Source organism: Hippichthys cyanospilos, chromosome 11 (assembly GCF_059441005.1).
Source record: "Hippichthys cyanospilos isolate Australia breed blue-spotted pipefish chromosome 11, RoL_Hcya_1.0, whole genome shotgun sequence".
NCBI classification, from domain to species: Eukaryota; Metazoa; Chordata; class Actinopteri; order Syngnathiformes; family Syngnathidae; genus Hippichthys; species Hippichthys cyanospilos.
Window position 1 is genome coordinate 22,160,819 of NC_142379.1, and position 23,339 is coordinate 22,184,157.

Genomic DNA, 23,339 nt, shown 5'->3' on the forward strand with positions numbered 1-23,339 from the left:
AGCGAATGGTGGATTCGCTCACTCCCAAATGGCGGGCCACGGCCGCCTTACTTCTCCCTTCGAGAAGTATCACCTTCTCAGCAATTGTCATCATTTTTTGTTGGCGATTAGGCTCTGTACAAGCCTTCGCAGGAGCAGCATGCTTGGAAGCTATTGCAAAAGTTCAATATGTAACAAAAAAATCCTTGAAGTCGCCAATTTGCATAATCGAAAAAAAATCTGCGATGTAGTGAATCCGCGTAATGGAACAAAAATACCTGATGTGGCGTATCCGCGATAGTGGAACCGCCAAGTAGCGAGGATTCAACTGTAATACATTTTAGCTCATCACACTGTCCCTTTAGTCACAAACGCTATTAATTGATATGGTGGTGTGTTGTCTTGCTGCTAGTAAGTCTCCAAAGCCTCAGAAGCCCAAGGAGAAACAAAGGCGTGTCTGGGACATGGGAGGCAACAGTACCAAGGACCTGGACTATAGTGATAGGAACGGAGAAAGTTCTCCCAATGGTTGTGACCAAAACGAGGATGCACCTGTTGATTCTGTATGTATCAACTCTAATCGTTGAAAAAATAATTAAGTTGTTAAATGAACACTGCGTATAACATCTACATGTTTAAGGGGATGCAGCTGAACTCCATGATTGGAGATTTGCCATCTGTAGAATGTGATTCCAGTGATGATGAGAAAGAAGAGGAAGTAGAAGAGGAGAGAGTGGTTGTCAGTGCAACAATCAAGACAAGGTATATGGCTTTTTAACTTTTACAGCTCAGAGAGTGCAAAGCCTCATTTGAAAATTGTTGTGGAATCTTGTCAGTACCAAGAAGAGTGGCGGCTTTGGCGGCATGTTTGGAATGCTGAAGGGCCTGGTGGGCTCCAAGAGTCTCAATCTGGATGACATGGAGCCAGTTTTAGAAAAGCTGCGGGACCACCTTATTGGTAGGACATCAACACCTTTTTCCACTTTCATCCTACTCAGTAACAATCACTAACTGGCCATTATCGTGGGTCTTCGCAGCAAAGAATGTAGCTGCCGAAATCGCCTTACAGCTTTGTGGCTCTCTTGCCAAAAAACTGGAAGGCAAAGTCATGGGCACCTTCACTAGTAAGCAATCAGTCCATTGCTATTTTTTTTCTCAATAATTGGTCAGATTTCACCAAAAGTGACAAATTTGAATGATGCAAATTTTTGTGTGTAGCTGTTGCCTCAACAGTAAAGATGGCCCTGCAAGAGTCTCTGGTCCAGATTCTGCAGCCCAAGCGCAGAGTGGATATTCTGAGAGACGTTATGGAGGCACAGAGCCAGAGGAGACCTTTTGTCATTACGTTCTGTGGCGTCAACGGGGTTGGAAAGTCAACTAACCTGGCAAAGGTGAACTTTTAGTGTCCAGGTGGGAATTGAAAAGCATACTGTATCAACCATAAGATTAGATCATTTAATGAAAGAAATTTCACAGTGGTCAGAGAAATAACTTAAATGTGACTAAAGTAAATAAAAAAAGGATTTTTTTGCAGATAAAAGTCAGACATTGCTTTTCAACCATCCTTCAACAGAATTATTAAAAAATTAAAGCTCAAGAAACAACCCTTAAATGTACCCTTAAATTATTTTCATGTTGCACAAAGCCTTGAGGCAATCAATGCAATAAAACGATTCCTGTACCTGTAAACGAGTCTTCTACACCTTTCGACATGTATTTTGGCCCCTTCTTTATGAGCAAACTGCTCCAGTTGCCTCAGGTTTGAAGAAGCACTTTTTCCAGGCAGCATGTTTCAATTCCTTACGAAGATGTTCAATAGGATTTAGAACAGGGCTCATAGAAGGTCATTTTAGAATAGTCCATTTTCCTTTCTTGGGTGTTTTTAGCTGTGTGTTTTGGGTCATTGTCTTGTTGCAAGATACGTGACTTGCAACTGAGATCAAGCTTTCTGACACTAGCCAATACCTTTCTCTCTAGAATCCCTTGATTATAATAGAAGTAACCGTTTGGGCTGGTTGGCCCAATGCACCTAGGCCTGGTCCCCATCTAGATGCTTACAGCCAGCCCCTGCTGTTCACAGGTGGTCTTCCATCCAACTACTAACCAGACATGGCCCTGCTTAGCTTTCAAGATTGGAACTGTGTCAGGGTATGGCTGTAAGAGCTTAGAATCCCTTGATAGTCTTGGGATATCATTGTACCCTGCACAGATTTAAGACACCCTGTGCAACACTATGTAATTCGATATACAATGAAGAAATGCATCTAAGTCCTGTAATTTTGTTATTTAAATATCAAACACCATGTGCTATAATTGAACAGCCACATTTTTTGTAACCACTCAAGTCAGGGGCAGACTTATACTTGCAATTTGGTAAAATTCACCTAAATTGAAGAAAAAAAAAATGGGAGGTCGACCTCTAAGCGAGGTCGACTTGTACTCTGAAAAATGCGGTACTTTTTTTCATTCAAGTTATTTCCCTGACCACTGTGAATTTTTTCTTTCAATAAATGAAGGGTATCAACAATTTTGTCCACATTTGTACATGCACTGAGAGAGAGATAACTACCTATTTTGTATGATGGATGTTCGATATAATTTTTTTCCGAATTATACCAGTATGAATACTCAACTCTTGAGTAGTCACTGATACCACAATTTCTTCTCTGGTTACCCAATTTTCCCAGTAAAAACAATGAAACATCATTTGAAAGAAAGACCCAGTGTTGGTAGTAGTGCATTACAAAAGTTATGTCATTACTGTAATGCATTACTTTTTGCTGTAACGTGGTAGTGTAATGCTACATGCACACTGAGCGCGAAAATTTACGTTGCTACGCTCATTTGCGGGGCTTTCTGTCGCTGTTGTACTTTTTGTCCACTTTTTTGTCGCGATAGAGGGGAGGGGAGCTGTCAATGCTGCACTATCGTTATTTTGGCACAGCCAATTGCAGGGCACACAGAGACAAGCAACCATTCACGGAGCCAATCACACTTAAGGACATTTTCTTAAATGGTAAATGGACTTTCACTTATTATTTCTACCTTAGGTACTCAAAGCGCTTTACACTAACTAGTCATTTACCTACTGATGACGCAGCATCAGGAGCAACTGGGGGTTCAGTGTCTTGCTCAAGGACACTTAGACATGGTCTTGATGGTCGGGGGATCGAACCCACGGCCTTTCGGCTGGGAGACGACCACTCTACCACCAAGCCATGCTGCCCCGTTTAGTATGTCTAATACACCTACCTTGCATGTTGTTTGTAATGTGGGAGGAAGCCGGAGTGCCCGGAGGAACCCACATAGGCTCGGGGAGAACTTGCAAACTCCACACAGGAAGGCCAGAGCAAGGTAGATCTGAACTCGGGTTCATTTAACTGTGAGGCAGACATGCTATTCACTCACAAAAAAACTAGTAATATTTTACTCGGTACAAATGACAGTAATGCGCATTCCAATTCATTATATAGCTCAAAAAGACCCCTAAACCGTTTAAATTTATAATATTGATTGGAGCTGTTGATAACATGAATGCAGTTCATTTGGTTGACTTGGGATGGTGCTGGTGTAGTGTTGGTATGCAGAGAATTTAGTTGTTTTATTTGTACGTTTTTATTTTACATTTCCAGCAATAAAAGCAGTTTTATTTATTTTGAGTTTATTTTGAGTATTTTACTCAAGTTTAGTTTAACCCTTTAACTCCTTTTGGGACAATGCGTCCCTGCGCTTTTGAAGAAATGACAGTGGGCGTAGGAAAGGTAGCAATAAGATGAAATGACATCCCAGCGGTTCATGGCACACTTATCTTCAGACTCTAGGGGCATTTAGCAACTTTTGTACACACAATAAGCCTGTACTGGGCAACTGCCTTTACTGTCAACAAGGTAGCTTGCGTTGTGAATTAACCATCTAGTACTGCGGAAATATATTGATAATATGTGCTATATATGTGTGTTACTATACTGTAGATGACACTGGTTACTATGTATTCTGGGCGTTTGATGATCATTTTCACGTCTCTGGCAGGTTTTTTTTTTCTTTTTTTTTAACTATTATTATTATGAAATACTGATGGGACAAAAAAATCCCAGACCCTGCAACCTAATCTGTGGAAGTGGTAATTTTTAAATCTAATTTTCCAGGTATCCTAGACTCATAACCGAGTAATATATGCCATAATTTGTATTTATTTATTCATTAAAAAAAAAAATCGGTAGTGAGAGTGCTAAGATTATTCCACTGGATGTTTAATGAGAGTAATGAACTTCATTCAGAAAGCCAAATCCATATCTTTAGGTATGTTGGTGAGTAATGCAATTGTAATGTAATGCCTTACATTTCAAATACACTAATATTATAATTTAACTAATTACTTTGGAATGACAGTAATAAGTAATAAATATATTACAGTTTTGAAGTAACATGCCCAACATTTGACCTATTACAATTCAGAATTTTCTTTGAATTTTCATGAAAATCATGGCAATTTTCTCTTCTTCTAATTTGTACTTTCTAGTTCCACGATACTCGGGCACCTGGTAGCTCGCCCATCCTTTGGCTTTATTTTTTGACGATGTCATATTCACATGATCGACCCCTGTCCTCTTGTCGGCCCAGATCTCATTTTGGCTGATTGAGAACGGTTTCACAGTGCTGATCGCAGCCTGTGACACGTTCCGTGCCGGGGCGGTGGAACAGCTGCGAACCCACCAGCGCCGACTGAACTCGCTTCACCCTCCAGAGAAGCATGGAGGACGAACCATGGTCCAACTCTATGAGAAGGGGTACGGGAAAGATGCTGCTGGAATTGCAATGGAGGCAATTGCCTATGGTAAGATTGTGTTGATGTTTTAAACTTCCTTCAAGACGAAAATATTTATGACCCTTCAAAATACTGGTTGGCACCCAAGTTGGTTTGAGTGTAATGTAATTGGATGCATTAATCTGTAAATGTTCCATTGGGAAATGATATAGTAAATCGAAGTGTTCCGTGCTCAAACTGCCATCTACAGAAACTCCATAGGCATTGTTTTAAGTTACATAGTTAGAATCTACTACTCTAATAAGTGGTCTTCCGATGCACTTTTCTACTGGCGAAATGATACCAATTTTGCAGTCTAAGGTACCGGCGAATACTAATAGTGATCTGAGAATATATCACCAGAAATTATACATGCTGTTATAATATTTGTTAGTTTGAATTGTTAGAAGAGACTTTATCGAATTATACTTTTCAATAGTGGTTGCAACAGATCAGAATACACTGGAAAAAAAAACGGTTAAACTCTGGCAGCTAGGGCGCCATTTTTTTACCGTAAAATAACAGGAAAATACTTTCCTGTAAAATTACATTTTTTCCATAGTTAAAATACAGTTTTAATTCTTCATTTTACAGGATTAACCTCGTTTTTCAGGTTATTTCAACATTTATTTAACAATTTTTACGTCATAAAACAATTTAATCACGTCTAAATATCGTAATTAAACGTTCTATTATGGTTAATAATGCTTAAATTTACAGAAATATTTGGTTATTAGCTGTTTTTAATGCCTTATTTATAGAAAGGTGTTGTTTAATAACGAATTTTTGGTGTATTACAGTTTATGACATAAAATAATGATTCATCTTTCAAAAGATGCGAAAAATCTTTGAAAAAAACATTTTTTAGAATAAAATCACAAGAATTTAGTTTTAGGTCATACCACATGGCTAGCTATTACGTTTTTTATGTTTAATTACAAATATATTATGATTTCAAACTTTGAAACTTTGAAACTATAAAGATGGTATTTAACTCAGTAATATGACTAATACATATTTTTACAGACATGTGCTGCTATAAATTGGTTTAAATGGCATTATTTCAAGTCAAAAGCTGTCTATTTTTGGTATTAGATGCCATTTAACCGCATACAATAATTTGATATTTTATAACGTGTCATAGCACTTTACTACTTATTAAATGATACAAACATGCGAATTTCAATTCTCATTATTTTTAATCACCTGACCATGCAATCAAAAATTTAAAATGCCTGAAGCTGAAAAAATAAATAAAATAAAACTCAACTGGAATGGAAAGAGAAAAGCAAAGAACTAGGAAACGTGGAAATGAATAACACATGTATGATGTATAAAAACAAATAACATTGAACTTAATTTATAATCTAATAACATATTTAAATACAACGTGTAGCCTCTCCATTTGTAGTCCTCGATTTTGGCTATCAGGGAAAGGATCTTGGGATTGACTGCCGCTTGTTTTTATTGGTGTTCCGTTCCACCTTTGAGCCTTTGTCTCGATTTATGTTGAAGATGCACCTGTCAAATGAGAATAGAAAAAAAACATCAGTATTTGTGGATTGGACTGAATTTTTTTTTCTTCCATTTACAAACATTTGTTACACAAAATTGTAGAGAACTTGCTTGTGAAAATATTTGCACATAGTTGTATTTGTTTTACTTACAACTCTGGAACAGTGATGTAATGAAAAATTTAACACGTAAGTACTTTGTATGAATGCAAATGAATGTAGATGATTGGAGAGATTGAAATAAGGGAATCAAAGCGAAATGCATAAGAATGTGTTTTATGACGAGTTTTACAAGTGGACAAAGCTAGTCTGGCACTTAAAGCAAGGTCATTCCAAAGGGATTCATTTGGCCATGAAAAAGGTTTGATCCTCTCTTGAGACTTGCATTTGTTCTGTGCACCTCCAGTAGCATCTGGCCTGCAGACCTGAGGTCATAGGTATGTGTGTAGGGGTGTAGGATCTTAGAAAGACAAAATGTTGTGAGGCTAGAGATGATGGGACGCCACAAGATCTTGCGAGATTTAATGCCACGAGATTTCTCATCCCCGCACAGCACAATAACTGCATCCGCTGGACATTGGTGTAAATATAACATTCAAAGTCAAGTTGCGAGCGGCTTGGGAGGGATGAAGTCATGAAAATACGCTAAGTGAAACATTTGTTATCCCATGCGTGCGCCCAATAGTGCGATTCACCCTGTGTGTGTGTTGTATATAGCAATAGCACCCCCAACAGAGAGTGCGCTTTGAAATAATGTGCGTCTTTTGATGGTGACAATACAGTAACTGAGTAGTGGTGGCTTATCGCTGTGGGAACTCCAAAGTCGATGCTTGGGCTGCTGGGTATGTATATTCATCCAGTAGTAAAACCCAAACATCAGCAAAAAAAAAAAACATCTAGGAAGATTCTTATGTGGCCATTGACAATGGTCTGCTCAACAGACAGCAAAAATTCTCTGCAGCCAAGTCGAGTTTTCTGTTGTGGACAGGAACAAGTGGAAAAACGAACATTTTAATTGAATCATCATGTTACAACTGTAACAGTACATTAACAAGAGTAAAAGTAGTAATAGTTTTCTGGGTTTTTTTTGTTTTTGTTTTTTTGCATCTTATATGTGTTGGAAAAGGAGATAAATACTTGTACCACAGACAACAATACAAGGTGTACTTGGAAGTGCTGTACAGTCCACTTCGAAGGGCAGGGTTGTTTGATCAATTTGTGGAACATTTGTTGTAAATCTTCATTGAAGTACTTCAAGAGCAAGGGAAGCAACATTTACTTACTTACTGCCATAACTCACATTGGTATACTCATATCTTTCAACAAATACTCTATAGTGTAATGGCATTTAACCCCATCATAGAAGTAGTAGTAGTGACACTGATAGCAGGAATGGAAACAGGAAAACAAAGAAAAAAACTAAGCAATGCAGCAGTGCAACTGTTTACCTGCATGCGCACATGGGTGTGAGTTCACGAGTTTTACTTATCAGCGTTTGGCTAAAATTGTTCGTTTTTAGCTTGGTAGCCTGTATAAAACAGAACATTATAGTTAATTTACATACCGTAATTCTCCAAATATAAGATGGACCTGTTTATAGGATGCACCCTTAATTTTAAGGTCAAATTCTGGGATTTTCTTAGGACGCACTAAGTTTTGCAATATTTTTCATTTAATTAAATATTTTTCATTTTAATTTAATTTTTCATTTTACGGACGTGGACCGCGGTGTTTTTTGTCCCCCTCGTACGCACAAACCTTTCGTCTTACGAACAATCCAACATGCCGGTCAGTGTGTCCGCACAATTTTTTTCGCTTTGCTGCATCAATAAATAAACTATTCTCGCATGTCACGGAAACGCCGATATGCTATTGGTCTTATAAGGTCACAGTCACGGTCTCAGTCACGGTCTCAGTCACAGATATGCCGATATGCTGTAGGTCGATTAAGGTCACAGTCACAGTCTCAGTCACGGAGATGCAGATATGCTATTGGCTGGCATCACGTCAATCGCAGAAATGCCTATACGTTATTGGCCGAACGCCTTCATCTAACTTGATGGCACTGCTGCTCAGTGTGTTGTGAAGACTTTGCAAACTTTATCTGTTTGACATGGCTTCTAAAATTGCAAGTGGCGGTAAAGGAAGAAGTAGGAGGATGATGACAATAGAAAGGAAGCAGGAGATGATTAAAAAATACGAAGGAGGCGCTCGCATAGTTAACCTTGCTAGTGAGTATGGCCGTAACTGCTCGGCAATCTTCTAAGGGCAAGACTTTCCTTGCCAGGGGACGGACCTCGGTCAACAACAAAATGGAGAGGCTTCTTCGATTATGGATTAAAGAGAAGGAAATCGCCGGTGATATGTTCTCGTTTGAGAAACGTTCTCGTTTAAGAAAATAAATAAATAAATTCTGCGGGTTCGTCTCTGCTCCCCTCCGCCTCCAACCAGCTCAAGTGACGTCGCCCCAAAGGTAAATGTTATTTTTCCTTTGTATATTTATGTTATTTAATTTAACTGTACAGTAGATTATGTTACTCATTTTTAATATGTGTATAAAGTCGTGATGTTTTTACCTAAGGTTTTTGCACGCGTTGCACGCATTCACTACTTCACATAGGTTTGGATTGCCCGTCATACGAGCAATTCGAGTTACGAGCGTAGCCGCTGAACGGATTAAGTTCGTAACACGGGGACCCACTGTAATGTAAAAAGTTTTTTGGGGTGAGAAAAAAAAAATTATTGTACAACTTCCCTGTATTTATATACGTAAATTATATTTTAATTTTCATAAATAAGTATTTGCTATATGATTGAGTAGGAGTATTTCAGGCAAGTTTCACCTAATTCGCTCTAGCTGACTCTGATATCGGTCTGATATCGTCAAAAAATGTTCTAGTGATAATACTGTTTTTTGTAATCTAATTTTTAAGTTACCATTTAAAAGACACACCCATGCTTTTGGCCTTTATTTTGGAAAAAAAGGTGTGTCCTATATTTGGAGGAATACAGTAATATTCCCGACCAACTAACAAAGAGTGATTTTGTGCAACCGATTCGTCCACTAACCAGAAAACGCCATCGTGTCTGAATCTGTTGGACTGAATGGACTTGTAATGGTGCTGGCTGTGCTTAAATGTTCATTGCTTGACGTACTGTCCAAGACATATTGCTGGTTTTAAAAAAAAGGAAAAATAACAGGATTATTTAATCATACTGACAAAACATGTCTCAACCTAAATTGAACTGGTGTACCGAATAAGCATATTTTAATTGTAAGTTACCCGGAACTTTATTATGTACAAATTTAAACACATACTTTTCTTTTTGAGCGCTGCCAGAAGTTTTCTGGCTTCAATTGGTCTCAAGATCAAAAGGAGGTCACTCCTGCAGGAAGCTCAGATGATCCAAGTTATCAGCTCCTAAACCTTGCAGATGCTCTAGCAAAGGCTCAGGGTGTTTCAGTTTAGGAAGCCTTGACTTTATGAAAGTGAGAAGCAGACTGTCTGTATCCGTGGCTAGGGGAATAGAAAGGATGAAAAAAACTTTTCTTTAGGCATTATTTTGACATCTCCCAAAATGCAGAATACTATTAGTCTCAATCAACAATACTATGCTTAAGTGAAATTGCCCTTGCCTTACAATTTATCTACAGAGAAAGAAAGAAAAAATATATAAATTGATGAATTATTGCTTTTGCCAAAAGCAAAATAATCCACAATTTCATTTATAAAATATTTGCTCTGTCCTGAATGAAATTACAATTATAATAGCTCACTGATGACAATGTACAAGAAACTTGTGAAAATATAAAAGGGGGACAATAATCTATTTGTTCATTGCTGCTCCTTCAACTAAAAAGTGCATTAGAAATTGACATAATCTACTTTCAATATGAATTTACCCCTCAAAAGGTTGTGGATCATTAACGCTCTTATCTAATCCTATTACATTATAGGCATTCAAAAATAACGAAGCGCTGCTCTAAAAAGTAGCTACATTATTTGTGTTGATTCACAATACAAAAAAATCATAAAGCATTGCTCCTTAATTCGAAACATACTCTTACAGCTTCTTTCATAAAGTTCGCTTTTTGTTTTAGCTTCTTAATATTTTTTGCAAAATAGTTCGTGTCGATAAAAAACATGTTTTCTCACCGTAGCAGTATGCTTCTGCTAGAGCCGTAGCATGCTCTCCTCTGAAAAAATGAAGATGAAAATAGTTCAGTTATCTTAGTTCTGTCCAACCAGCGATTAAATTAACTGCTGCTCCGTCAACATCTGATAAGAAAAGTTCGAATAAGTTGGTCTCAGTAATATTTGCCTACCAAAGCTTCCCATAAAACTGCGTGTGTGGACCGCTCCTCGGCCTCCTTGCTCATGAACAAGTTAGTGTGACTGTGTCATTAAGCTAGGCTATACTGCAAAGCCCGTTTGAAAATGATCGCTTAAAAATGACCTTTGACCGACGTTCAATGCTCCTAAATGGCTGAGTGAAACGATGCCTTAATGTGCACTTGGCAAAGTTGTGCTTTAGGAAAAGATATACAAATAAATATGTTATTCGTTTCTATATCTTTACAAACCTAGATTTCTACCTCGGTTACTAATGACTCACTGTTATGTGGGGAAGCTAATGTTAGCACCGTTCTGTCAAAATAATAAATGCAGCAGGCTGACAACATCCCCAGTCATGCTTTCGATATTACAGTTTTCTATCATTCCAATTCAGTGGATTGGAATAGGTTTAAGCGGTATAGTGGAAAATAAAGCTAATGCTACTATACTTCCTTTTGATACTTGCCTTCTACCGTGGTTCTTCTTTCAGTCTCTCCATTAATCTCTTGTCTGCTCGAAGTGTCTGTCAGCCAGAATTCAGCCGCTGGCAGTAGGTGTTAAGCATGAAGTCAAAACAACCAATAACATTAGACTCATTGAATTTGCAAACATTTTAGTATGGAACTAAGTGAAACTAGAAAAAAGGGAGAAAAATGGGTGTGACATTGTTTTTACTGTAGGGCCATCATCTGCTGCGGTTTTTAAAGTGGTCATTTAACACTGAGCAACGGTAAATAAAAAAAAGAAAAAGGTTGTATTTTCTGCTAATCAATGGCTTGCACTAGGCAGGCCAATGCAAGTGCTTAAGGCCAGGCCTGGCGACCTTCCAGGCTTTGATGCTACTTTCGGGAGCGTTAGCCTTGAGCAAGCTGCCTGATTCTAGACAACTGAAGACACGTGCACTTTTATGAGATGCAGGTGACCTATGATACTGACTGATGGCCTAGGTGTCAGCCCAAAGCTTTTTCTGTTTCTCAGATGCAGAATATATTATAACATTTGAAATTCCATGGCTGAACATGTCTCAAGACATGTTGAAATCTCACCATTTTTTGAAACAAGTCTTTTTTCAGAAATACAGGTGACCTTTGACATAAACACATTGCGACGTGTCTAAAAATCTCAACAAACATTTTGCTTAGCTCAATCAGAATATTAAACTTCAACCTCCTAGCTAAATGTGTCTCCAATACCGGTGGGTGAAACCTCACCGTTTTTGGAAGAGACCTTTTGTAAGATATGCAAGTGACTTTAACTTCCTAGTTTCACATGTCTCACAGATATGTTGGGTAAAATGTCATCATTATTTCTAAAGACTTTTATAATGAAATGCTGGATAGAGTATGGAAGCAGAGTTATTTTAGGAGATGTTAACAATAAGTGATGAGATGGTCCGTCGATGGTAAAAAGTAAACTAGCGAAGTGATTTCACCCCATTATTCTTTTTGATACTTAGCTTGTATAGATCAGGAAGCACAGATTGTATATTAGTTTGCAGTTATGACATTTAATGCATTGAGACTTTTTTTCAGAGTTTGTGGGCGTGTTGATTGATGTGATTGCAATAAAATGCTGGAATAAATGAGGCAAGACGATGTGTTAAGCCAGCCATTACATCGCCACTTCTATTGCAAATGCCAACGTCAAAACAAAAGCCTACTAAGGCTATTGCAAGTACTGTACGTCCATTTATTAGTTGGTTTGTGTTTATATTGAAGTTTGCTTTTGCAGCAGATCTGTGGTGTTATGTTGATGCCTGGCATGCATTTTTTGTCGCTTTATAAGATGTGCATCAAATATTTGAAAATAAAATATAATCCTCACTTTTTTTTTCTTTTAAACATAAGTACAGTGGCTTGCGAAACTGTTTGGCCCCCTTGAACTTTGTGACCTTTTGCCACATTTCAGGCTTCAAACAAAAAGATATAAAACTGTAATTTCTTGTGAAGAATCAACAACAAGTGGGACACAATCATGACATGGAACACACTTTACTGGATATTTTAAACTTTTTTAACAAATAAAAAATGAAAAATTGGGCATGCAAAATCATTCAGCCCCTTTACTTTCAGTGCAGCAAACTATGTCCAGAAGTTCAGTGAGGATCTCTGAATGATTCAATGTTGACCTAAATGACTAATGATGATAAATGGAATCCACCTGTGTGTAATCTAGTCTCTGTATAAATGCACCTGCACTGTGATAGTCTCAGAGGTCTGTTTAAAGCGCAGGTCCGAGATACTGTTGTGAAGTTTAAAGCTGGACTTGGATACAAAAAGATTTCCCAAGCTTTAAACATCCCAAGGAGCACTGTGCAAGCAATAATATTGAAATGGAAGGAGTATCAGAACACTGCAAATCTACCAAGATCTGGCCATCCCCCTAAACTTTCAGCTCGTACAAGGAGAAGACTGATCAGACATGCAGCCAAGAGGCCCATGATCATTCTGGATGAACTGCAGAGGTCTTACAGCTGAGGTGGGAGAGTCTGTCCATAGGACAGCAATCAGTCGTATACTGCACAAATCTGGCCTTAATTAAAGAGTGGCAAGAAGGAAGCCATTTCTTAAAGATATCCATAAAAAGTGTCATTTAAAGTTTGCCACAAGCCACCTGAGAGACAGACCAAACATGTGGAAGAAGGTGCTCTGGTCAGATGAGACCAAAATCGAACTTTTTGGCAGCAAATGCAAGACGTTATGTTTGGTGTAAAAGCAGCACAGCTCATCACCCTCAACACATCATCCCCACTGTCAAACATGGTGGTGGCAGCATCATGGTTTGGGCCTGCTTTTCTTCAGCAATGACAGGGAAGATGGTTAAAATTGATGGGAAGATGGATGGAGCCAAATACAGGACCATTCTGGAAGAAAACCTGATGGAGTCCGCAAAACACCTGAGACTGGGACGGAGATTTGTCTTCCAACAAGACAATGATCCAAAACATAAAGCAAAATCTACAATGGAATGGTTCACCAATAAACATCAAGGTGTTAGAATGGCCAAGTCAAAGTCCAGACCTCAGTCCAATTGAGAATCTGTGGAAAGAACTGAAAACTGCTGTTCACAAACGCTCTCCATCCAACCTCACTGAGCTTGAGCTGTTTTGCAAGGAGGAATGGGCAAAAATATCAGTTTCTCCATGTGCAAAACTGATAGACATACCCCAAGCGACTTGCAGCTGTAATTGCAGCAAAAGGTGGCGCTACAAAGTATTAACTCAATGGGGCTGAATGATTTTGCACGCCCAATTTTTAATTTTTTATTTGTTAAAAAAGTTTAAAATATCCAATAAAGTGTGTTCCACTTCATGATTGTGTCCCACTTGTTGTTGATTCTTCACAAGAAATTAAAGTTTTTTATCTTTTATGTTTGAAGCCTGAAATGTGGCAAAAGATCACAAAGTTCAAGGGGGCCAAATAGTTTCCCAAGCCACTGTACATGCAACTTTGTACATGACCTCGTGTTCACTTTACCAATAAAACAAATGTCTTTGATAAAAGGGAAAGGGTTTCACCCTTTCAGATTAAACCATTCTGGAGAGGCGCTTTCCTCCTCTGGTTTTATGTTTTGTTTTGTTTTTTAAGAAGGGCGTGCTTTATAACCTCAGTATGTGGAATTTCCCTGGAAGCAGAGTATTTTATCTCTCCAGCTGGTCAAATACCTTCCATTCTCTGGACCATAGGTGCGGAACTCCAGTCCTCTTGGGCCAGTATCCTACGTTTTTCGCTTTTCTCTCCCCAATACACCGAATTCAAATGAGTAGCTTATTAGCAAGCTAAGGAGCTCACAAATGATCCTAATCATTTGACCCAGGTGTGTCTGTGTGAGTGTTTGAAAACATGCAGGATATTGGCCCTCTATGTAGCACTGGTGTTTGACACCTGTGCTCTAGACCAGTGTTTTTCAACCACTGTGCGCCGCGGCACACTGGTGTGCCGTGGGAAATTATCCAATCTGTGTGCTTGTGCCGTCTAGCGCCTGGCAGCGTACTCGTGTAGTACTCTTCCATACTAGTTAGCGGCAGCAGCAGCAGGTAAGCCAATTGCCTGGTGCTTTGAGACAAGCAAATTAGTGACGCTTAGATGCAGCGACAGGTGGATAGCAGGACGTTGAAAATGATGGATACGTTTTTAAAGAGGAAAAAAGCTGACTGAACTGGACCCTGGACAAAATCTGGACTCAAGATGAAGGCCTTAGTATGAGTGGAGGTCAAAAGAAAGCAAAGACATCCAGCAAAGTTTCTGGCGCGAGGCAATACAACGAAAGCTATCTTTCATTTGGATTTACTTTTACCGGAGATAATACGGCACCGACTCTGTTGTGCTTGGTATGTGGTGAAAAGCTCTCCAACGGTGCTATGGTCCCAAGTAAGCTTAAACGCCATCTCCAAACGAAACATCCTTCACTTCAAAACAAAAGTGTGGAGTATTTTGTTCGCCTGTGTGGACACACAGAGAAACAAGCAACTTTCATGAGAAAAACTGCAAAGGTAAACGAGAGAGCCCTTAAAGCTAGCTTCCACGTCGCTGAACTTGTGGCTAAATAAAAAAAAGTCCCACACTGTGGCAGAGCAATTAATACTTCGTGCCGCAAAGCCATTGTAAATGAGATGCTCGGACCCGAAGCGGCTAAAGAAATAGCCAAAGTCCCTCTCTCAGATAACACAATTTCCAGACGGATTGATGAGATGTCTGCAGACATAGAAAGTGTGGTTTTGGACAAGATCCGTATCAGTAATGAATTTGCGTTGCAACTTGATGAGTCTACTGATATAAGTGGACATGCTCAACTCTTGTCCAATGTGCATTTTGTAGATGGAGACACAATCAGAGAAAACTTTCTATTTTGCAAGGCTTTGCCAGGAAAAACAACAGGAGAGGAATTTTTCGTGTCACATCAGAATATCTGGAAAAGTGTTTCTGACAAATGAGGTGTCCGATTACGCAAAGCTGCTTGCAAGTGATGAGTGGTGTGCAAGGTTGGCATACCTGGCAGATATTTTTTGTCGTCTGAATGAACTGAACACACAAATGCAAGGCCCAAATGAAAACCTGCTTACAAGTACTGATAAAATAAATGGATTCCGCTCAAAAGTGCAACTCTGGCAGAAACATGTGGAAAGTGGCAATCTTGAAATGTTCCCACTCACCAATAAGTGGCAAGATGTTAACACTGCTGCACTGTGTGAGATAATAAAACATTTGAAAACTCTTGAGGAGAAGATGTCATTTTATTTCTCTTCAGCCTCCACGGAGTGCTTTGACTGGTTTAGGGACCCATTCAGCTCAGCATCAGCTGTTGGAAAGGACATGACTTTACAGGAGCAGGAGGAACTAACTGAACTGAGACAAGATCGTGGTCTCAAGCTAAGCATTGCTGATCTACCTTTGGACAGTTTTTGGTTGGCAGCTGCCAAGGAGTTCCCCATGCTGGCCAACAAAGCTATTTTGACATTGCTCTCAATTTCCACACACATTTCAAGCCTGACTGCTGTAAAACCTAAACACAGAGAAAGACTGAGAGCTGTGGAGGAAGAGCTTCGTGTGTGTCTTTCATCAATTCCTTCCAGGATATCAGCCCTGTGTTCATCCAAACAGGCCCAGGTTTCACACTGAGTGAGTATAAATATGAAAAATTATAAAATACTTTATTCTTTGTGTTTATTTGATTCCTATTCAAGACGTTATAATATGTCATTCTTCAATATTAAAAAACACAAATATTAACAATATAACACTTATATTGTTATTATAAGCCCCCCCCCCCCCATTTTCAGCTGGTGTGTGCCGTGGGATTTTTTCAATGAAAAAAATGTGCCTTGGCTCAAAAAAGGTTGAAAAACACTGCTCTAGACAGAAGTACTGTATGTCCCTATGGTTCAATCAGTAGCTGCATGCAGCTGCCTCCCATACAATCGATGTTCCATGACCTTTTACTACACCTTGAGTAAATACTGATGATTGTATACCTGAGTTACACTGTATGCATTTATCTTGTAGGGTTTTCTATCACCGAGGTATTCTTTTTCTCCTCTGCTACAAATGACAGCTATGCTTAGCGAATGTGGATTGAACATTCAGTCTTCACTTGAAAGCGCATGTTTTGTTACCCACTGCGGACCATGTGCAGCACAAACCTTGCAGAATATGGATCAAAAATGATTTGTTGCTACTATTCAAAACTATAGTCAGCAACAGTAGCTGCACGGCCGACCTCTTCTCCTTCTACATACTGCTTTGCAAGTCCCTGGAAGGTCATACTGCGCTTGCGCGAGGACTATCAACCCAAGCAATTAAAAAAAAGTAAACAAAGCAAACACCTTTTGTCGAAAGTTTGCGTGGATAACACTTAATTGCATGCTTTATTTACAATAGGTGACGACATACAGTATTTGTTTTAACATTCAAGTAAATTGATAGAATGGTGACTCAAACATTAATATATATTTGTACACACATTACAGTGCCAGTTAGCAGGAGGAAGGAATTTACTCATTTTGATTCGCTGGCAATGGCATAGAGAAGGAGAAGTAGTCGCTTTTGGTTTCATCCAGGTGTAGATCACATTGTTTTTCCTGTTTGGTGCTTTTTGAACTGTGGAATTGCCCATGGGTCACTGCAGCGGACTAGATTTTTCAAGGTTTGTGTAAGCTGGTGAACCATAGCGCAATGACCTAGTCACAACGCAGCAACACAGTATGTGGAATCCACATTCAGGCAGATTCTGCCTGTACACAAGCGCTAATATTGAAGATTCTAAATATATACTGATGTATTAAGGGCCTGAGCAGCAAACCGCTGCGTGGTCCCTATTGTTCTTCTCCATAGGATCACAGCTGGGCGAAATTTCGTGAAGATCAGCCAACATATATGATGGGGGCGGGGCTTCAAAATATGTGTTTCAAATTTCCTTCGCCATGAGCGACAAAAACCTTATTAACTCCCAACGTGCAAGCTTTGAAAAATCTGAAACTACAGAAAATGTACTTGTCATTGCCTTAAAACATCTGCATGATAAATTTTCAAATTAATTATAGTGCCACCGAGTTACAGACAAAAATGACATTTTTTTACAATTTCATGTATTGTGTGAAGCCCATAAGAGTAAATGAACTGAAAATTTGTCAGAATAGCATCGAGACATGGAGAATGAAGGTTACTACATTTTACGACGTTGTGATAAAGGGTGTGGTCTATGCGCCACCTCAAAGTCTGATGTTTCCCCAAATCAGTAAAAGTTGCTGTAATTGAACCCAGATGATCCTAAAACTGCATTCAGTTCCGACCTGTTTGACCTAGAGCTACGAATTTTTGTACACATATGTAGGACCTCAAGACCTACATAAACAGCATAGCACGCCATATGCTAGGATGTACAGAACCAGAGTTATCAACTTCTGAACGAGCCATTTGGTCCGTTTTTGTACATTTTTTGGTACTGAAACCCTTGACCTGATCAACTTCACATTTGGCGTGCTACATTTTCTGAAATAGGGGCACAACTGGGCAGCATTTCGTGAAGATTGGCTAACATATGATGGGGGTGGGGCTTCAAAATACATGTTTCAAATGTCCCTTCGTCGCAAGTGACAAAAACTCATTCTTGTACTGTGCTAATCCTGTTTGCCCAAATTAACTTAAAATTGGCCATAATAGCATTGAGGCATGGAACATGAATGTTCTCAAATTTTACGACTTTTCGCCAATGCGTGCGGCCAGTGCGTCGCCTCAAAGTCCGCTGGCTTGCCAATACGAACAAAGTTGCTGTAATTGGGCCCAGATGGTCTTATCTCTTCAAAGCTTCATATAGTTGATGGGAGTCCAATGTAGAACACACCTACTAACCATTTTTTGTCATACTGCAAGCGCCACTTAGTGTGACCAAAAAATGTCATTATCGTCGAAAGATTGCTGCTAAACCCGGTTACTTTGACTTACAGCTACCAACATTTTTACGCATATGTAGGACCTAAAAAAAACCTTAGGACCTAAGACATAAAAAATATTGAAAGAGAGCCATATGCTAGAATGCACAGAAAAAGAGTTACGAATTTTTGAATGTGCAATTTTGACGCATTTATGGGCATTTGTAAGTCTTCAACTGCTGCCGCCTTCTCTTATACTGTTCAGCCAATCAACTTCCAATTTGGCATAGACCATTATCAGACTAAAAGTTGATTTTTACACTTTCATGTACTGTGCTATGCCTGTTTCAGTAAATTAACTGAAAATTGGGAGAATATTGAGAAAGGGAACATGAAGGAGCTCAAGTTTTATGAATTTTCAGTTATGGGCAATGTCTGGCTAGAATGGTAAAATTGAATTGGATCAGGATGATCGTCACTAAATTTCATACATGTGATGGGAGTCCAATGTTCAACACACTTTTTTTCGTTGTCGTTTGGCCGCCACCTGGTGGCTGCAAAAAAAAATGTACATATTTATTTTTATGTACCTTCTTACGCCTGTCAAAGTAATTTCCCTTTTTTTTCTGACAGGTGTTCTTACATGCCTAATTTCCTCCACCAGATATTACGCTAATATTTTGATAATGGCCATGGCCTATACAGCAGTGCTCATTACGACGACTTATCCTAAGAGGAAATGCAGCATTAATTTTGCCCAGATGATCTCATCTTTTCACAACTTCACATGTTGAATGAAAGTCTATTCCTACAGACATTAACAAACGTACATTCCATCGTAGTGCTAGAATCACCTCCTGGCAGGAATTGCAGTGGGCCCCCGTGTTACAAACTTAATCCGTTCAGCGGCTATGCTCGTAACTCGGAATTGCTCGTTTGACGGGCAATCCAAACCTATGTTAATTAGTGAATGCGTGCAACGCGTGCAAAAACCTTAGGTAAAGACATCACGATTTTATACACATATTAAAAATTAGTAACATAATCTACTGTACACTTAAAGTAAATAACATAGACAAAGGAAAAATGGCATTTACCTTTGGGGCAACATGACTTGAGCTGAGTGGAGGCGGAGGGGAGCAGAGACGAACTCGCAGAATTTATTTATTTATTTTCTTAAACGAGAACTTTTCTCAAACGAGAACATATCACCGGCGATTTCCTTCTCTTTAATCCATAATGGAAGAAGCCACTCCGTTTTGTTGTTGACCGAGGTCTGTCCCCTGGCAAGGAAAGTCTTGTCCTTAGAAGATTACCGAGCGGTTACGGCCACACTCACTTGCAAGGTTAACTATGCGTGCGCCTCCTTCGTATTTTTTTATTATCTCCTGCTTGGTTTCTATTGTCATCATCCTCTTACTTCTTCCTTTACCGCCACTTGCAATTTTAGAAGCCATGTCTAACAGATAAAGTTTGCAAAGTCTTCACAACACACCGACCAGCTGTGCCATCAAGCTAGATGAAGGCGTTCAGCCAATAGCATATCAGCATTTCTGTGATTGACGTGACGCCGGCCAATAGCATATCCGCATCTCCGTGACTGAAACCGTGACTGTGACCTTAATCGACCAATAGCATATCGGCATCTCCGTGACTGAGACTGTGCCTATGACCTTAATCGACCAATAGCATATCGGCATCTCCTTGACTGAGACCGTGCCTGTGACTTTATAAAACCAATAGCATATCGGCGTTTCCGTGATATACGAGAATAGTTAATTATGTTGATGCAGCAAAGCGAAAAAAATAGTGCGGACACACTGACCGGCATGTTGGATTGTTCATAAGATGAAAGGTTTGTGCGTACAAGGGGGACAAAAAACGATGCGATCCACGTTCGTAAGATGAAAAATTCGTAAAAACGGGGAGTTCGTAAACCGGGGGCCCACTGTACTATAATACCATTTTTGCGATTCTATTTGCTTAGTTGAGCCCATTGAACAAATATTTATGAAAGTGTGACTTTTTCTAAAACATTTGGTTCTAATGTTCACCTGCATATGCACAAAACATGTTCATACCCAAACATGTTCATACCCTCGACCTGTTCATCCTCCAACGTGCACAGGTCTGGCTTGCAGCTTTAGTATAATATTGTTTTTCCAGTTGATATGGGCTTAATATCAGACTGGGACACAAGCAAATTTTAACAGAGCAAAACTAGTCACCCCTAAACACACCATTGTAACGGATCATTAACCCATCCAGTACAGAAAGTTTCATAAGAAAACTATGCAATGTTGTGACATCACTATCCATGTGTCCTTCCAGCTCGCAACCAGGCTTTCGACGTGGTGCTGGTGGACACCGCGGGGCGCATGCAGGACAACGCTCCCCTCATGACAGCCCTGGCTAAACTCATTGCTGTCAACATGCCTGACCTTGTGCTGTTTGTCGGGGAAGCTCTGGTGGGCAACGAGGCGGTCGATCAACTGGTGAGTCCTTTCATTCATGCCCATTTGAGTGAAGGTAATGGATACAAAATGATACACACAATTTGAAAAAGAATATTCTAACTTCATACAGAAAACAAGCAGCCAACGCCAGCAGACTATCTGTACTAACTTGCCTTAGCTCGTTAGCCAGCGAGCTAACTGCACACCACTGTTGCGCCGGATAGATGCTGATGTAAACTTGATGCTGGTGGGAAAAGGGTGAAACATGTCAGGAACCAGAGTGTCTCCCATGGCACCATTTTAGCCACGTCGAAAGAAAAAAAAATAGGCATGAAATGGTTCCATTGAATGCTTGTTGTACCTTTGCATGTTTTTCTCTCAGAAACTGTCGAAAAATGTGTAAAGATTTGAACTGCTTGTTCTTGGCTAACCAGGTAAAGTTCAACCAGGCTCTTGCCGACCACTCTATGTCTGACAAGCCTCGCCTCATTGATGGCATTGTGCTCACCAAGTTTGACACCATCGACGACAAGGTGTGTTGCTGTCATTGCTGTCCTTGACACCAATAGACATCAAAGCTCGATTAATCAACAGCAAATTAATGTATCAGTGATTCGTGATAATTGTTTCGACACCTTTTTAAATCCAAGATTGTCGAATCACTCAGTGAATATTTTATGATCCATTTCTCTATGAGAGCAGGCTGTTATTATCTGTTGAATCCAAATAAAATAATTGCTTTTTCTTTCCTGATGTATTTTACAATAAGTTAGTGACCAAAGCATTAACTGAATCATTAATATATGGATATTTCTTTTCCCCTGCGCTATCAATTTGAATGAAGAGATGGAAATTAAAACGTGCATTTTTAAATCCGATTCATCGACTTAACAGATTAGCCAATTGTTAGTTGCAGCCCTAATTGATTTGAACTTGCTTTCTCCTTGGCAGGTTGGCGCAGCCATCTCCATGACTTACATCACGGGCCAACCAATAGTGTTCGTGGGTACAGGGCAGACGTACAACGACCTGCGCAGTCTGAATGCTCGCGCTGTGGTCAGCGCCCTGATGAAGGCCTAAAAAGGCTGCATGCTCCGATGTTTTTGGGCATTGCGAGGGAGCCGACACGAGCGTCTTGCCCTGCTCGAAAGCCTGCGCTCAGCGTTCTTCTGTGCCTCCCTCTACTCACCCACCCACTTTTTCTCCCGTCTCATAACACTTGTCCCAACTTGAGACCAGAAAAGCACGTAACCAAAGAAGTCTTCCCATTTCTTTCAAGCTTCAGGATTTGGGCCAAATTAGGACCTCATTTTCAGCTTTGAGTTTGGAAAAGCTCCTGGCTCATGGACCTCTGTTTTCCCGTTAAGAACTCAAGCAAATAATATTTGGCGTTCTGTCCCCCTCCCCCAAAAAAGGGTTGCCAGCAAATTTCTGTGCAATGCTTAGTGACCATAGTGCCTATTTTTCTCCTGTCATGGTTACCTCCCAATTCATCAAGGACACTCAGAACTAATCTTACACAAGCGGAAAAGACGGAGTTGGGTTGACTGTCATGAATTGACTTAAATGGGCAATTATATGTTGTCTCAAGTGAGCCACACAGACCAACCTAGCGTTTGATCCAGCCTACCATGCGATTTAAAACAAAAGTACAATTTCAAAATCATTTGAGAAGCCCCAAAACATTTCACCCATAAACCCCAATAACATAATTGAATATTTCATCCCCCCGCCAATGTAGGAAAGTACTCTGCTCCTTACCAGCCCAACAGGTTTAATCACAGAGGATGCCCATAAATAATTTTGTATGAATTGCTGCTGCAAATGGTTTCCCAAAATATTATCCCCATGGGTTTCGCGGAACGAACTCAGCAAAACATCTGCCCTCAACTTGTAACGCATTATTCATGAATCTAACGTTGGGTTAATTTATGTTATGAGAATGTAAAATTTCTAAATAAAGCTGTTGTACGCATGTTGGAACTTCTTGTGTTTTTTGTTTTGGGTTTTGTTTTTTTTTTTTTTTTGCTGTCAGACCAAACACAACATAGATACCAAAAGTTTTATTTTGAAAATGGTACTTTATAAATACGAAATTCACAAACACTGAGTACTGCAAATTTATATATAAAAGACATACAAAGGACAAGTCTGCACCAGAGTGACCAAAAAAAAAAAGATTGGAATTGACATTTACACCAGTCCTTCACTCATCCATTTTCTTGAGCCGCTTTGCTAGGCCCCAATGAAGTTACCCTGTTTTTGAGTTGAATGTGTCAGCCAGCAAGCTTTTTTTTAAAATAAATTCACCCCATCACATTACTATTATCAATATAATTAATATATAGTGATTGTTAAGACACAAATTTGCCATGCTACGCA

The 23,339-nt window shown here is 39.5% G+C and overlaps 1 protein-coding gene across 2 annotated transcripts in view; it reads left to right on the top strand.

The window, feature by feature from the left end:
• The window catches only part of srpra (SRP receptor subunit alpha), a 34,137-nt gene extending 11,205 nt beyond the window's left edge, over positions 1–22,932 (top strand). For both annotated transcript variants that reach the window (XM_088426884.1, XM_088426885.1), the window contains exons 7-15: positions 392–542; positions 620–741; positions 816–937; positions 1,017–1,103; positions 1,198–1,370; positions 4,600–4,813; positions 20,833–20,996; positions 21,392–21,490; positions 21,909–22,932. In XM_088426884.1, coding sequence (XP_088283010.1) covers positions 392–542; positions 620–741; positions 816–937; positions 1,017–1,103; positions 1,198–1,370; positions 4,600–4,813; positions 20,833–20,996; positions 21,392–21,490; positions 21,909–22,037 — 1,261 coding nt within the window. In that variant the 3' untranslated portion in view covers positions 22,038–22,932. The remainder of the gene's footprint in view (positions 1–391; positions 543–619; positions 742–815; positions 938–1,016; positions 1,104–1,197; positions 1,371–4,599; positions 4,814–20,832; positions 20,997–21,391; positions 21,491–21,908) is intronic.
• Positions 22,933–23,339: the final 407 nt, after the last annotated feature.